The 15,127-nt window shown below is 37.0% G+C and overlaps 1 protein-coding gene across 1 annotated transcript in view; it reads right to left on the reverse strand.

Moving 5' to 3' along the window:
• LOC121314930 (V-type proton ATPase subunit C 1-A) overlaps nucleotides 1-15,127 on the reverse strand; it is a 31,437-nt gene that overhangs the window by 11,214 nt on the left and 5,096 nt on the right. The window contains exons 4-7 of the mRNA XM_041248699.1: nucleotides 5,052-5,137; nucleotides 4,593-4,687; nucleotides 3,472-3,563; nucleotides 2,683-2,781 (exon numbers count right to left, since the gene is read on the reverse strand). Of these exons, the coding sequence (XP_041104633.1) occupies nucleotides 2,683-2,781; nucleotides 3,472-3,563; nucleotides 4,593-4,687; nucleotides 5,052-5,137 (372 nt within the window). The remainder of the gene's footprint in view (nucleotides 1-2,682; nucleotides 2,782-3,471; nucleotides 3,564-4,592; nucleotides 4,688-5,051; nucleotides 5,138-15,127) is intronic.

Raw genomic sequence — 15,127 nt, forward strand, 5'->3', positions numbered from 1 at the left:
GGAGACCTGCTCTAAAGAAGTCTTTCATTGGACTGAGTATTTCAGACTAACAGGGAAATACAAACATAACTTTATGTGTAATTCACCACAGCAATGCCACTGTCCCTTAATTAAAAAAAAATAAAATAAATTAAATCACATAACTGGAATGGTTTTCTGCTTAGATTTGTTTCTCTCTCTAGTGTTATTGTGCGACTACAGTATTAACAAATGCACTATATTTTTTAAATGAATTTGTCAACTGACAAACTACAAAGGCAAAAAAAAGAGAAAAACAAAATATTACACATATATATATATATATTTTAAAACTGTCAAAATTCCTATGTAAAAAAAAAAGTGCCGGGGAGGGATGAATAAATGGCGAGTTATTTATATGTATCTGAACAACAATGTTTTCTTTGGGTCAGCAATTGGTGCAACGTGATAACAACTCTAAATATTACGGTATTTTATATCATTTTATTGATCCAATTGTTTTGGCCAAGTTTAAAAAATGTAAGCCGCTGTTACAAGTTTATAATAATTTTTTATTAGCATTTACATTTTTGGCAAATGCACTTTTAGAATGTGAGAGAGTTCATAAATCTGTAGTTTAAAATCATCGTTATTTGTTTTATTTCAGATGGCCGGATAGGGTGATTTTGAACAGTAATCTCATATGTTATTGTTGTGCAGTTCATGTAAAATGATCTCAGATCAGACCCTCGGGGGAACAATCTCAAGCATACCTTCTGGAAGTGATCTTACACACACTGACAGAACTATTAAAACTATCAATCATAGAACATTTACATTTGACCTGAATGTTTTGTGCACATATTTCCTGTCGTTTTCTGACACTTACCTATTTACCTATTTGTAAATGCAAGTAAAAAAAAATAGATAACTTAAAAATGGTAAGTTAGTGAATGACAGCAGTGTTTTTAAGCCTTATTAAAAGATGCACTTGCAGGTATGGTTTGGTAGCTCATCAGCACTAGTACAGAGGATACATAGCAGTGAATATAAGAGTACTTTTCCTTAAAGTGTTCACAGACAGAAAATCATTTTAAAAGTTTTGTGTCAGTTGCATATTGGTACATTAAATGCAGAGCCGCACCTCTTCTTTATATCATATTATATTATTAATATATCATTGTTGAGTTTGTTTCTACAGTGTGGTACGAGTGCGAACACAAACCAGTAGTCTGTTTTCTTCAGTATTCATTCATACTGTAACACACGCATTCAGATGAAAGGAAAACAACGTGTATATTTAAATTGAAATGTTAATTAAGACATGATTTGTCACGTAAGACTGTCCTCGTAAAAAACATATTGCAAAATGTTGCTTTTAAATCGACACAAAAGCTGATAACCACATGTACATTTATAAAACTATACTCGTTTGGATTATACTTTATTTTTGTTTCAGTTTGTATTATTGCCTTCTGTGAACCCATAGTCCTAACTAAGTACAAGTTTCAGTTTTATGAAATACCAAAATACTTTGCACAATAACAAATATTTTCAGAATGTGTTTTGTTTCTAATTTGGAATTCTGCTTTGAATATTATTAATAGGTCAACATTTCTGAGAGAAATTGTCATGGTGTGCAATAAAGTCCAGGTTATTAAAACACAGAGTTGTGTTTATTTGCATGTTTTGTTTGTTTTAAACTTTTCTTTAAAAAATAGGTTAATAACATGACATTATGATAAGACGGTAATTTCACACCGTCCCACCTCTAGTACGTGCTCCATGTGCTACCATTGCTGGTAGTGTCACGTGAGCTGTTCAGTGTGTTGACATGTAAATAAATCCTGTTCGCCTGTGGGGGGCGTATCAGCTTCAACCTCCGTCTCGATCTCCTGCCTCAGCAGTAAAAGCACACAACGACACAGCAGACGGCTACTCTGTCACAAGCATTAATACCCTGTATCTTTCTAAACAAGGGATTTAGGGGAGCTCCCTAATAAAAGCTGAACCTCAAAACAATAATTATGTGAATACAGTACATGTTACAGCTGCGTACAATGGTATTTAAAACAGGATTCATTCATCCGACTTTTTACATATCCACCCGCGCAGTCAGATAGATTACTGTATAACTCACTCAGCCCATGAGCAACATCTGTTACATGGTCACAACAGCTACAGAATAATGATCTGGTAAGATGTGTAAGAGATTCAGATATCTCTTCAGATTGTTTTTGCTGTTTACCTTTAAAGCACTAGAGGGTGCTAAAAATCAGCTTTCCAAAACCACAGATAGACAATAAAACCCCCCTCAGTCTACTCCAGTTTTGAAAGAGGTTATTTAAGGAGGCTCAGATTGCTAACTTAGCATAAATTGCGTAACAATATCCAAACCTACAGTTTCTTTACTGGCTATAATGGGTCAATATTTTTAAATCCTTTTTGTTTAATTTATTTGTCAGTTTTCTTCCGCTGGATACAAATGGTTAATGAGTCCAGACTGAATACACACTGTAGATATAAATACATATAGATCTTGGGAAATAAATCAACCATTTGTGAGCTTGTAGTTATCAGCACATCCACTTGTCTTTTGGTCTGGGCGGTGCTTTAACTGTATTCTTCAAATAAATGCCTACTGCTGTATTTTGGACAAACCATAGGTATTTGCTCTTATGTATATAAAACGTGAACCATTTGAATTAGCACTGCTGTACTTACTTTGGAACAACCACCAGTAGTGTTATGAGGTACTCTGAGTCTAAAACAAAGTCTTCTCTCTTCACAATATCTGCCAGACTTCTTGTCAGCAAACTCCCCCTAGTGGATTTATTATTAAATACATTAGTGCACCATAAAAAAAAACTAAAACAAACAAAAAACACATGTAATCTATTTCAGCAAATTATTGCTAAAATGATTTAACCTGTTCAAAAAAAGATATATCCTAATGATTCCATAACCTATCTGGCACAATCTGGTACAGCCTTGCAATCAGCTTTCCTCCCCCACAGAGTGCTGCACTGTAACCCAAACCTTGAAAGTTGGTCCCCAGCCTCTACAAATCAAACACTGACAATTGTGTAGGATTGTGCGGCTGTTCAGTGTTATACACTTCTGACCACCTAGGACTTTCTCAAGGTTCACCCATGTCTCTAATAGCTTTCTCAAACAAGTATGAGCAAACACTGACTGCTAGAAAAGACATTAGCCACCAGGAGAAGCTGGTTTGCTCCAAGATGAGCAGGTGATACTATGGGGGTGGGAGAGATAAAACAAAATCAAATACATCACCTATCTAAATGTGACTTCAAATAACTCATTTAAATATTGTTCTGTGCTGAAGCACAAATAATTTTCTGTCACATTAATCGGATTAGAATTAGTTATACCGCCTATGCAAAGCTGGGTTTCTGAAGCCCCTTAGAATGTTTATGATAATAGTATCAGTCTAAGCCCTGAAACAAAACACAAAGACGTCCCTCTCCAGTGGTTCCAGCTGGTACTTACGCATTCTTCCTCTCTAGATTCTGCAAGTTTCCCTTCAGGTTGTTATAGGCCGATGCTCTAGCCTTCAGATCGTTATCAATCTGTGTAACTTGCTGCAGGACAGCGAAATACAGAGAAGGACATGAGCGTGTGCAAGGAGTGCCAAATTAGGAAGCAAGCAGTAACTACTATGACATGGGGGGGGGGTCTACCTCTAAATATAATGAAATTCTGACTAGCAAGCCTTCAGACTGGCAAAAGGACTAGTCCTTTAAAAACACAGGACAAAGTTCTTCAAATCATGTATGATTTTTTTATTTTTTAAAGAACGCTCACAAGTCAGATCAGAATTAAACAGCCTAACAAGACGCTTTAAACCATCTACGTTTTCCTAATGTACTCTTTTTTTTAACCTGTTTAATACCCTGTTTTGGGCGTCTTTTTTCTCTTCTACTGTTGTTTCTGCGTAGATCATAATTTAGCTGGCTTACTAGCCACTGTCTCCTTTCTTAAGGAGTGACGACGATGTCATTTCTTCCTGCCTTTGCAAAGGAGAGTTAGTAGAAACTCCCTTTTTTTAAAAATCTATATTTTTGAGGAGACAGGAATTCCTGCTGCTCGCACAGCTTTCAGTCAGTAAGCCTTGTAAATAATGATACTGTATGTGCAAAAATAATAACAGGACTGAGAATACACGTAAAAGGATGTTCAGCTGGTAATATATTAAATACAGTGGTAGCCATAGCCAGCTATAAAAATGGAGAAAAATGTGCCTCGTTATGCTTCACAATAAAATATAAGTCAATGCAATGTTATATATATATATATATATATATACATATACACACACACACACACACACATACACACACACACACACACACACATATATATATCATTTAAAATGCTCACGGACCATAACAAACCTCACAACTGGTAAATAGCTGGCCGTGGCTACCACTGTATTTATGTAAATTGTATATTTATCAATTCTGTTTGTTTTATTTCAGTGTTTTTTATCAAATGTGCAAATAACAATTTTTTGTAAAAAAAAAAAAAACAGTTAATCTGGCACACTCTCTTCAATTGTGCTTAAAATGATGTGATTTACAGAACATTATACGATAAACGGTTCAACGTACCTTAGTGATGATTTCCGAAATATTTTTCAAGGACTGTTTGATTGGGTATTTTGCCATGTCCCACTGGAATCTTGTAATGTAGGTAACCAAATCCACTAAAAAATGAGTTAAAAGTTGAGTGAAAAGCTATTTCTTTAATAAAATCATTTTTAAAAAAAGTTTTTAAAAAAAGTGTTTACTTATAAAGCATATCAGAGATCGATTCATAATTGTCTTAACTCCAAAGTGCAACCTGAACCATTATTTTCAACTCCAAATGTATAAAAACAAAACTTGTTTTCTAGAAGTTACCATTATTAACCATTTTATTTTCATTTCACAAACAGTGCAATTCTACTTACTCAAGACCACGATACATTCTTTTAATCCCACCTCCATTGGAGGCTTTAGGAACAGAATAGGTGTGCGGTCTCCATTCCTTCATCTACAAATACGCTTGGTTGACAGGAATTTCCTTACCTCCATTCGCCAGCAGGTTCTCTTGTACTTTGTCTTTAGTGTCCTCCAGCACATCAGCCATATACTGAGACACCTTCTTCACTACACTGAAAAGAGAAACAGGACAGATCAGTATGTTGAAAAGTGCTCAGCCCAACTCCATATATCGATTAGATCACCACTACTGATAACTCCCTGCATTAGGACCAGCTCTTGATAGTAGGACTATACAATTATGGACAGGGGTCCTAACACCTAGCCAACCAGTGAAGAAGCTAAGCCTAAGAAATCACCCAGCTGAAGACTTTGTTTACCTAAGTAAGTCTATCATAAAGAGTCAGTGGTGCTCTGTAATCTGCTCCCAACTAAGTAAATATAAAATCACAAGAATTTTATGAATAGATCTGAATTAAATGTGTAGTTGCAGCTTCAGTTTTAAATTGACAGAAGCAAACAAACAAAAAATCCCAGGAGACTGCAGAATTTATTTCAATACATCATTCTACGTTCATACCTTGGAGAGGAAGCTTCTGTTGTTGTACATCACGTAGCTTTATTTAACAAGAATGTAGATCATGACACTCCTTTAACTAATACACCACAGTAAAACCATGACAGTATTTGTTGCCGGGAGATCAAAGGTGAAAATAAGAGAACCCCCTCTAGACTTGGAATAAATAATCAGACAGAGCAAAAGATGACCCTTTGTGGAGCATGATTAACAAGTTACAAATAGCGCTTACAGGAATACGACAAAGAGAACTATAAAATTAGGAATATTTTCACATCGTCGTGATTTAAATTCACTCCCAGAACAAAGTGATTCTCATATCCCCAACAAACCCAGAATACCAGTCAGCAGATCCCCTAGACTAGATGGAAACTATTTACATCCTAAACCAAGAATGTACCCTGACATGATTAGTATCTAAAATTTAATTTTTTTTAAAAAATTCGGGGGAACGGAACATAAATTTAGTAGAAAAAATCAAACACGTAGCAAGAGTCACATCGGTTTAAAAGTTTTTCCTGCTTAAATATTATAATTTGCCTAGATTCCGGAAGACAAGGCCAAACACAGCCTAACCAATAAGAAAATGCAGTGGGAAACGCAAGAATTTTCCTTGTTTAAAACAGTTTAAAAACCACGACTTATATAACCAGAAGTTATTTTTGCTCAGAATTAAATCTACTAAGATTGGTCTGCCCTGATGCGAGAGGAAACAACGAAAGGGTTTGTTGTTCATGAAGCCCTCCGATCATCTCATCAGGAATTTAACCAAGTAGAATTCTTAATTCCTATCTTCATTAGGGCATAGCTAGGTTATCGTGGGTTTGGGTGATTTGTGCGTGCCTTGTTGTAATGTCACTATATACCAGAGGTGGTCAAACCATGGCTCGCTAGCTGCATGCGATTTTCAGGCAGTTCAAGTGCCACTCCCAGTGAAATGCTGGGTGACGCACTTTGCGGCTCGAATGAACTAAAGAAAGAATAATAAACAACAACAAAAAGAGAGAAAAAGTAAAAATAAACACTCAACTCTCTTCAGTTTCTTTGAGCCTGCATGTTCACAGCAAGGACATTTCGTTACTTGATGACCTTTGACACCGTGCGTTGACGTATTTCAGTCATCTCGAATGAAAGCCGGATGTGCAGTTGAAAGTCAATTTCATAACTTTGAATTAAGGGCTTGGTAGTTTCGTGGAGACAATGGCATTAAGCAAACCCTCCACAAGTATTAAACGAAAGCATGAGGCTTTAAGATAGAATGAGAGGAAGCGTTTGCTTTCACTAAAAACAGTGGTAAACCTGTAATATTGACTATAATTCTTTCATTTGATTTTCTGAATGTATTACATGATTGCAAACTTATTAAATTCCATTGTCTTCCATACATTCCTAGTAAATCATTCAAACAAGATTGATGAGCTTCAGATTAAGTAGTTGTGAGTTTATTGGAATGTGTAAATCTGGTGTCATTTTCAGAGAACAATAGAGAAAAGGTTTATATATTATAATAAAATGTGATTATTATTCCAATAAGTGCAAACTGAAATACCACGAGATCCATTCAAGATAATAATAATAATAACAAAAAATACATCTCACATTATATTTTGCCTATAAATCCAACTTCTTCATAGAGGGATGACTTCTAAGATTTTAAATTTCTACCTCCAATTAGCACAAGCAACAATATCACTGGTCCTTTTCTTGTATCGACTAGTCTTTCGATATATAGAGATAGATGGATAGATAGATAGATAGATGCAAGGGTCCTTTCGCAACATTTCTTAGGGAACATTTGTAACTTGCATAGGGAACATTGGTAACATGAAATACTGATAATTTGTAACATACTAAAAGAGCATATTTGTAACATACAGGGGGCTTTTGTACCAATGCTTTTTCTATATATATTTTTAATAGGCTCTTTTTTCTCAATCTGTGTAACCAAAATGATGCAGATATATACTCCAGCCATGTGTTTTGCTAAACAAAAAGAGAGATCGGTGCAAAAGTTCCCTACGATGCATTGATAGACAGATAGATTTTTATTTATTTATTTATTTATTTATTGCGGGTTTTGCCCTGGCAGATCTAGGAGTGCCCAACAATGCCTGGTCAAAGGCTGAAATTAATCTCAAAGATCTTTCATTTTATTCTTTCAGGGGACAGAGACAGAGCTACGATTGAAGAGCTTGCTTGACCTGCCTACCTTGTAGTTATTAGTTTGTTAACGTTCCTTGTAGTTTGTTAATGTTCTTTTTTCCTTTGTGCATTCGTGAGTAGAAAATTATTGTGATTCTGAACTCTGTTGTAAATTTCAACAAAGACATTTTATTAGATACAATACAGCATCTGGGTATTCCATTTTCCTTAAGCACAAGTCATAATGGAATCAACAAGACAACAGAATATTGTGATTAATATTGCTTATCTTAGGACATCACCCCTTATTCCTTAACCTATCAGAAGAAACAATTACATAGTGATGCAAGTTTTACAATCCTCCTATTAACCAATAATATCACTGACCACATGGGTTCCACTTTTCTAAGTTAATGCACCCAAGGTGTTTCACTCACAAGGCAATAAAACTAAAGCTGAAAAGGAAATAAGGAAATAACAAAGATGGAATAAGCCTTTTGCCTATTTCCTTTGAAGTTAAAACTGTGGGAAAGGATGTTTAGCCAAAGGTGTCATTTCCCTAAAAACACAGGATAGAACGGAATCACCTTTCAAGTGGTAATATAATTTAGGAACATTAAGAACTTCCCTGCCATCTGGCTGCTTCACTTAATATTAAACCCAAAGTATCTTCAAATTAGCTTAGTCTATGAAATCTAGCTCATTTTTAAACTATCCAGTTTCTCTATATTTATCCAGCCTACCCGAGCAGTGTCATTCACTCGCTCACTCATCTCATTCATAAAAACTACACAGGAAGTCCTGTTTCAGAAAATAGGCATATATTTAAAAATGTATTTTTATTGATGACATGACTCTATAAAAATTCTATTGAGATATACAAGACTAATTTATTTTAAACAAATTATTAAAATCTTGATATATGTATTACGTAATTAACTTACACTCAGCCACTCCGTGAGTACGCTCTCCAACTCTTTGATCGCCTATCATAAACACTGTCGAACGTGAATCAGCTGATCACTTATGTTCCACCTAGTAACTGCATCCATCTCTCAGATTGGACAGTTTAATAAAACATATTATTATTGGTTGTTATTACGCTATTAATAATACTGTCCTTTCTATGCACAAGTGTCAATGGGGTTTCTCATGTTAATTTTTGTTCCACTGCTCCTTTTTCCGAAGTTGCAGGTAATATTGTTCCTAAGTGTGACATAGGTTTTATATAGATCTCGATTCCTATCCAGCTGTTGCCGATGGTACTACGCAAGTGTCAATGGGGTTTCTCATGTTAATTCCTTATTCCGAAGGTCTGCCTATCACTCAGAACAGGAAAGAAAGAACACAGGGAGTGATTCAGACTCTGCCCGAGAAGCAGTGTGCAGACTTGAGCAAAGCCCGAAATAAGTTATTTAAATTTGTATTTCGAGCTTTGCCCAAAGTCAGAGGGCAATTCCCGAATACAGTAAATATTGGTGGGCAACACTGGAAAATTACTGACCACAGGGAAGACTATCGTTACTGACAGGGGGCTATAATTGCATTGCACCCTGGAGGTAACCATAGTCTTCCTGAGGAGCATTTAATTTTCCACTATGGCTGAGTGTGCAGAAAATAAGTGAGGCACCGTTGGATAGTAAATATGACTTTATATATTTGGTATAATATAGCAGATACAGCATAAGTAATTACATGAATAACATTAATAAATAACAGAAAATGTTTTTTGAAGTTCATACTGCATGCAGTAGTTAACGATTTTTTGGCAGCTAGCTCTCCATACGGCTTGCTGACTGCTGCATAGTCCATCAATTTCCTCTTGTTGTGAGTGCAGGGGAGGAGGGTGTTCCTTTGAAAACGGGCGGGACTGATAGTGATGTAAACCAATCGCATGACAGACGGATACTATTGCCTGGTGGTGTAAGGATGTCAGGGCAATAGTTCAATCTATTTTAGCTCTGATGATGAGGTAAATGAGCTTATCTACACACAATATTCCACACTGTTTACTGTGTTTATTTTTATTGAGAAAAAAATTATATATTAAAAATACAAAACTGAAAGATCATAATTGGATAAGTTTCCACCCCCCTGAGTTAATACTTGGTGGACGCACATTTGGCAGCAATTAGAGCTGAGTCTGTTGGGATAGGTCTCTACCAACTTTGCACACCTAGATTTGGCAATATTTGACCATTCTTCTTTACAAAACTGTTCAAGCTCTGTCAAGTTCCTTGGGGAGCGCTGATGGACAGCAATCTTCAAGTCATGTCACAAATTTTCAATTGGATTTAGGTCAGGGCTCTAACTGGGCCACTCAAGGACATTTTCCTTTTTGCTCCTCAGGCGCTCCAGTGTAGCTTTGGCGGTGTGCTTTGGGTCGTTGTCATTCTGAAAGGTGAACTTCTGTCCCAGTTTCAACTTTCTTGCAGAGGGCAGCAGGTTTTCCTCAAGGACTTCTCTGTACGTTGCTCCATTCATTTTCCCTTCTATCCTAACAAGTGTCCCAGTCCCTGCCGATGAGAAACAGCTCCATAACATGATGCTGCCACCACCATGCTTCACAGTAGGGATGGTGTTCTTTGGGTGATGAGCTGTGTTGGGTTTGCACCAAACATAACGCTTTGCATTAGGCCAAAATGTTCAATTTTAGTTTAGTCAGACGAGTGTTTTTTGCATACTTCAAATGGGATTCAAGATGGGCTTTCTTGAGTAATGGCTTCCCTCTTGCCACCCTACCATACAGGCCAGATCTGTGGAGAGCTTTGGATATTGTTGTCACATGCACACTTTGACCAGTCTTCGCCATAAAAGCCTGTGGCTCTTGCACAGTCTCCTCCTTGCTCGGTCATCCAGTTTGGAGGGACAGCCTGATCTAGGCAGGGTCTTGGTGGTGCCATACACCTTCCACTTCTTAATAATTGTCTTGACCATGCTCTAAGGGATATTCAAGGCCTTTGATATTTTTTTATACCCTCCGCTGATCTGTGCCTTTCAACAACTTGGTCCCGGAGTTCTTTTGAAAGCGCCTTGGTGCTCATGGTTGAGTCTTTGCTTTGAAATTCACTACCCAGCAGAGGGAACCCACAAGAACTGCTGAATTTATCCTGAAATCATGTGAATCACTACAATTTAACCCAAGTCCACTTAACTTGGTGTGTGATTTTGAAGACGATTGGTTACATCTGAGCTAATGTAGGATTGCTATTACAAAGGGGGGTGGACACCTATCCAACCAAGCTATTTCAGTTTTTATTTTTAATTCATTTTCTACAAATTTCTAGAATATTTTTTTCACTTGAAAATTATGGGGTAGGATGTGTAGATAAATGAAAAAAAAAAACACTATATTAATGCATTTTAATTTCAGGCTATAAGGCAACAATTTTGAAAGGGGGTGTAGACTTTGTATAAGCACTGTGATTTTATATATATATATATATATATATATATATATATATATATATATATATATATATATATATATATATATATAACCTGAAATCTTGATGCATTTAAATGGGATTTTTATTTCTTTGATTTATACAACCTACTCAACACTTTGAAGAGGCAAGAGAATTTTTATCGTGAAACAACATCCATCCATCCTTTATCATTAACCGATTAATCCTTTACAGGGTCGCGGTGAACCGGAGCCTAACCCGGCAGACACAGGGTGCAAGGCAGGACTACACCCTAGACGGAACACCACACACACACACAAGGCAATTTAGAGTGACCAATCAACCTGAACAGCATGTCTTTGTGGGAGGAAACTGGAGTACCTGGAGAAAACCCATGTGAACACGGGGAAAACATGCAAACTCCACACAGACACAGACCCCTAGGCCAGAATCGAACCCAGGACCCTGGCGCTGTGAGGGAGCAGCGCTAACCACCACGCCACCGTGCCACCCCTTGTTGCACATCTGGATCATGCAATATTCGCCCATTCTTCTTGGCAAAATTGTTCAAGCTCTGTCAAGTTGGATGGGGATCATTGGTAGACTGCATTCTTCAAGTCTTGCCACAGATTCTCAATCGGATTCAAGTTCGGGCTTTGACTGGGCTACTCTAGGACATTCACTTTCTTGTTTTTAAGCGACTCCAGTGTCACTTTGGCTGTGTGCTTGGGGTCATTGTCCTGCTGAAAGGTGAATCTCTGTCCAGTCTTAGGTCTTTTTAGCAGGTTTTCCTGTATTTAGCTCCATCCATTTTGCCATCTACCCTGAAAAGCATCCCCATAGCATGATGCTGCCACCAACACACTTCACAGTAGGGATGGTGTTACCTGGGTGATGTGCTGTGTTGGGTTTGCGCCAGACATAACACTTTGCATTTAGGCCAAATAGCTCCAGGGTTTGTTTCACCGGACCACAGAATGTTTTGCCACATCTTTTCAAGAGTCTTTTTGCAAATTCCAAGTGGGTTTTACATCGGCTTTTTTCAGAAACTGCTTTCTTCTTGCCACTCTTCCATACAGGCCAAATTTGTGGAGTACCTCAGCTATTGTTGACACATGGACAGTTTCTCCCATCTCAGCCATTGAACACTGTACGTCTTTCCGAGTTGTCATTGGCCTCTTGGTGGCTTCTCTGACCAATGCCCTTCTTACCCGGCTGCTCAGTTTGGGAGGAAGGCCTGCTCTAAGCCGATGCTGGGTAGTGCTGTATACCTTCCACTTCTTAATGATCGACTCGACTGTGCTCCAAGTGCCTTTGAAATCTTTTTATACCCCTCCCCCGATCTATGCCTTTCCATAACTTTATTCCGGAGTTGTTTTGAAAGCTCCTTGGTGTTCACGGTAGTATCTTTGCTGCGAATGCACCACCCAACTGTGGGACCTTACAGAGGCAGGTGTACTTAATCTGAAATCATGGGAACGACTTTTATTGCACACAGGTTGACTCCATTTAACTTACTGTGTGAATTCTGAAGGCAATTGGTTGCACCTGAGCTTGTTTAGGAGTGTCATAGCAAAGGGGGTGAATACTTATCTAATGAAGACGTTTCAGGTTTATATTTTTAATTGATTTGTTTTTAACCCCCTCCCCCCTATTTTTTCACACATTGAAAGTGTGAAAACATCCAAGGGGGTTAATACTTCCTATAGGCACTGTGTGTGTATCTCTCTCTCTCTCTCTCTCTCTCTCTCTCTCTCTCTCTCTCTCTCTCTCTCTCTCTCTCTCTCTATATATATATATATATATATATATACACATATACATACACACACACAACAGTTGCTGTTGCTTCTTGCTTGTGGATGTCATTGTAAATCAAAGTGGGCATCTACAGTAATATGCCAAGCAGATCAAACTGGCCCCACAACTTCTACCCAATAAAATGTTATTTAAATGAAACACCATTGGCTGATAAAAATAGGGCAATATATTTCTTGTTACGTCTGTTAACATGAAGGGCATTTCACATGAACAAGCGCAAAGGAAAGACCTTGTGTATACATGACTTATAAGCATTCAACTATCCTGCTGTTAAAAATAGTGCTTTTAACTTTCCAATAACACATGGTCATCAGTCTAAATATTATGGAAGTTAAAAAAACAAAAAAAACTCTTTGCCATCAAACTGTAAATTGTTAATTTTAGCCTGTGGATAAAATATCTTCACCAATATGTTAAATTTCTCACTTCTACTTAATGAGAGTTTGGGATCATCACCCATTGGCTTGACAGAATACTGAGAACCTGGCAGCCTAAAAATTCAAAAAAGGTACAGAATATTCCCTTTGGCCTTATAGGGAAATCTGCTCAATGTAAGGTCTATTTTTTGTTTTTGTGTTTTTTTTTTTTTAAAGAATATGTTTTTTAGAATATTCACTAGACACAGTGAGTAATTCAGAAAAGTGAATTTCAGCAAAATACAAAAACAGTAAAAAAGCAGAGATTTTTTATTAAGTTTCTTAAACATTCAGAAGCCTCTATCCTAAAGTTGTTTTTTTAGTTCAGTATTTGGAATCATTTAAGCAGCTCACTCCTAATGACTATTCATCACCACAGCATATGACTGGTCAGGTCATGTGCTAGCACGATATTGGAAATAACATGCTTATCAAAGAGTGTGTTAATAATGGCAGTAAACATAATTAAACCATATTTGCTTTGGTGGAAACATGAGATATCCAAGTGTCACTGTTAATAGTGTTCCAGACAAAGTATTGGCTTAAAGGTTTCTTACGTCTCAATGTCTTTAATTACTGCACACCCTGGCTTTTGACCTTTGACGCTGCAAAACGTAAGCAACCATAAAATACGCTTCAATGAAATAATTCTGTAGGTAGCCAGGACCTTGAACTGGCCTGACTTTATAAAAATGAGTCACTTATTCTAGAAGATGGAAATAATTAATACAGCTGCTGATTTTATTTTTACATATAAACTGGGTGAGATTATTTCAAGTTCTTATGATCACGCTGTTGTTTTTGCATTTCAAGACTTGTATCTTTGTTCTGAAGAGTCCAAGCTGTCACTGTACATGTTCTAGAAGAACATTTAGAAGTGTTCACAGGGCTCCAGGCTGTGACGGAAATGGTTGAAAACAGGACAGGCAGTTATTTGGCAACTGTCTTTTTGGGGTTAGGTGCCATTGGCAAAACAAGAATTATAACAAAAGGCTGAAACACAGCAAAAAGAACATGAATCAGAGAAAATGTTACTGTAGCAAGCTGAAAATGTTTTCTTTGTGAACTACAATAAACCAGTTTTGTCTTTCGCTAGTCAAATCGTAGGGTGCCTAAATAAAGTATTTCATCTGTCTTTAGGAGCCCAGATTCTGTATTTATTGCCTCACTCAGCAGAACGGTACAATATAAAAGCGAGTACAAACTAAGTTCATGTTTTAGTATCATTTTAGTGTCATAACAACTTGTTGGATTTTAAGTAGCTGAATATGGTAGCAACCAACTTGCTTCTAACATGGCACCCAACAATTTGATTTGACGACCAATACTTCTCGTCCAAGAGCCATCAGCTCCAAAAAAGTTTGTCTGCAGCCCTGGTTCACCTTTCACTTGAACTTGTATGAAGAATACAAATGTGAACAAACACTCTAGGTAATGATACTTGTTTGGTCATCTAGTGCATTAATATCGCCATCTTAAAACAACTCTCCCTTCCTTGATGAAATGGAGCAAAACAAATAGTTGTTTCAACTCACACTGCAATTACTGCTTCAAACTGACCTACAAAGCAGCATCCTGGTGATTTTGTTCAGTTACATTACAAGCCTCAGCTTCTGCAGCACAGAACGATACCTACCGATGCATTAACTGAACTAGCATTTGTATTGACTTTGTAACTGCATGGCTGCACAAGGGGTGTATGTGTGTATTTACAGAGAAAGTGAGAGATTTTTAGAATTGAAAGACAAAACTTTTATAAAATGAGACATTACCACATAACATACATCTTTATTTTAAAAG

Source organism: Polyodon spathula, chromosome 4 (genome assembly GCF_017654505.1).
Source record: "Polyodon spathula isolate WHYD16114869_AA chromosome 4, ASM1765450v1, whole genome shotgun sequence".
NCBI classification, from domain to species: domain Eukaryota; kingdom Metazoa; phylum Chordata; class Actinopteri; order Acipenseriformes; family Polyodontidae; genus Polyodon; species Polyodon spathula.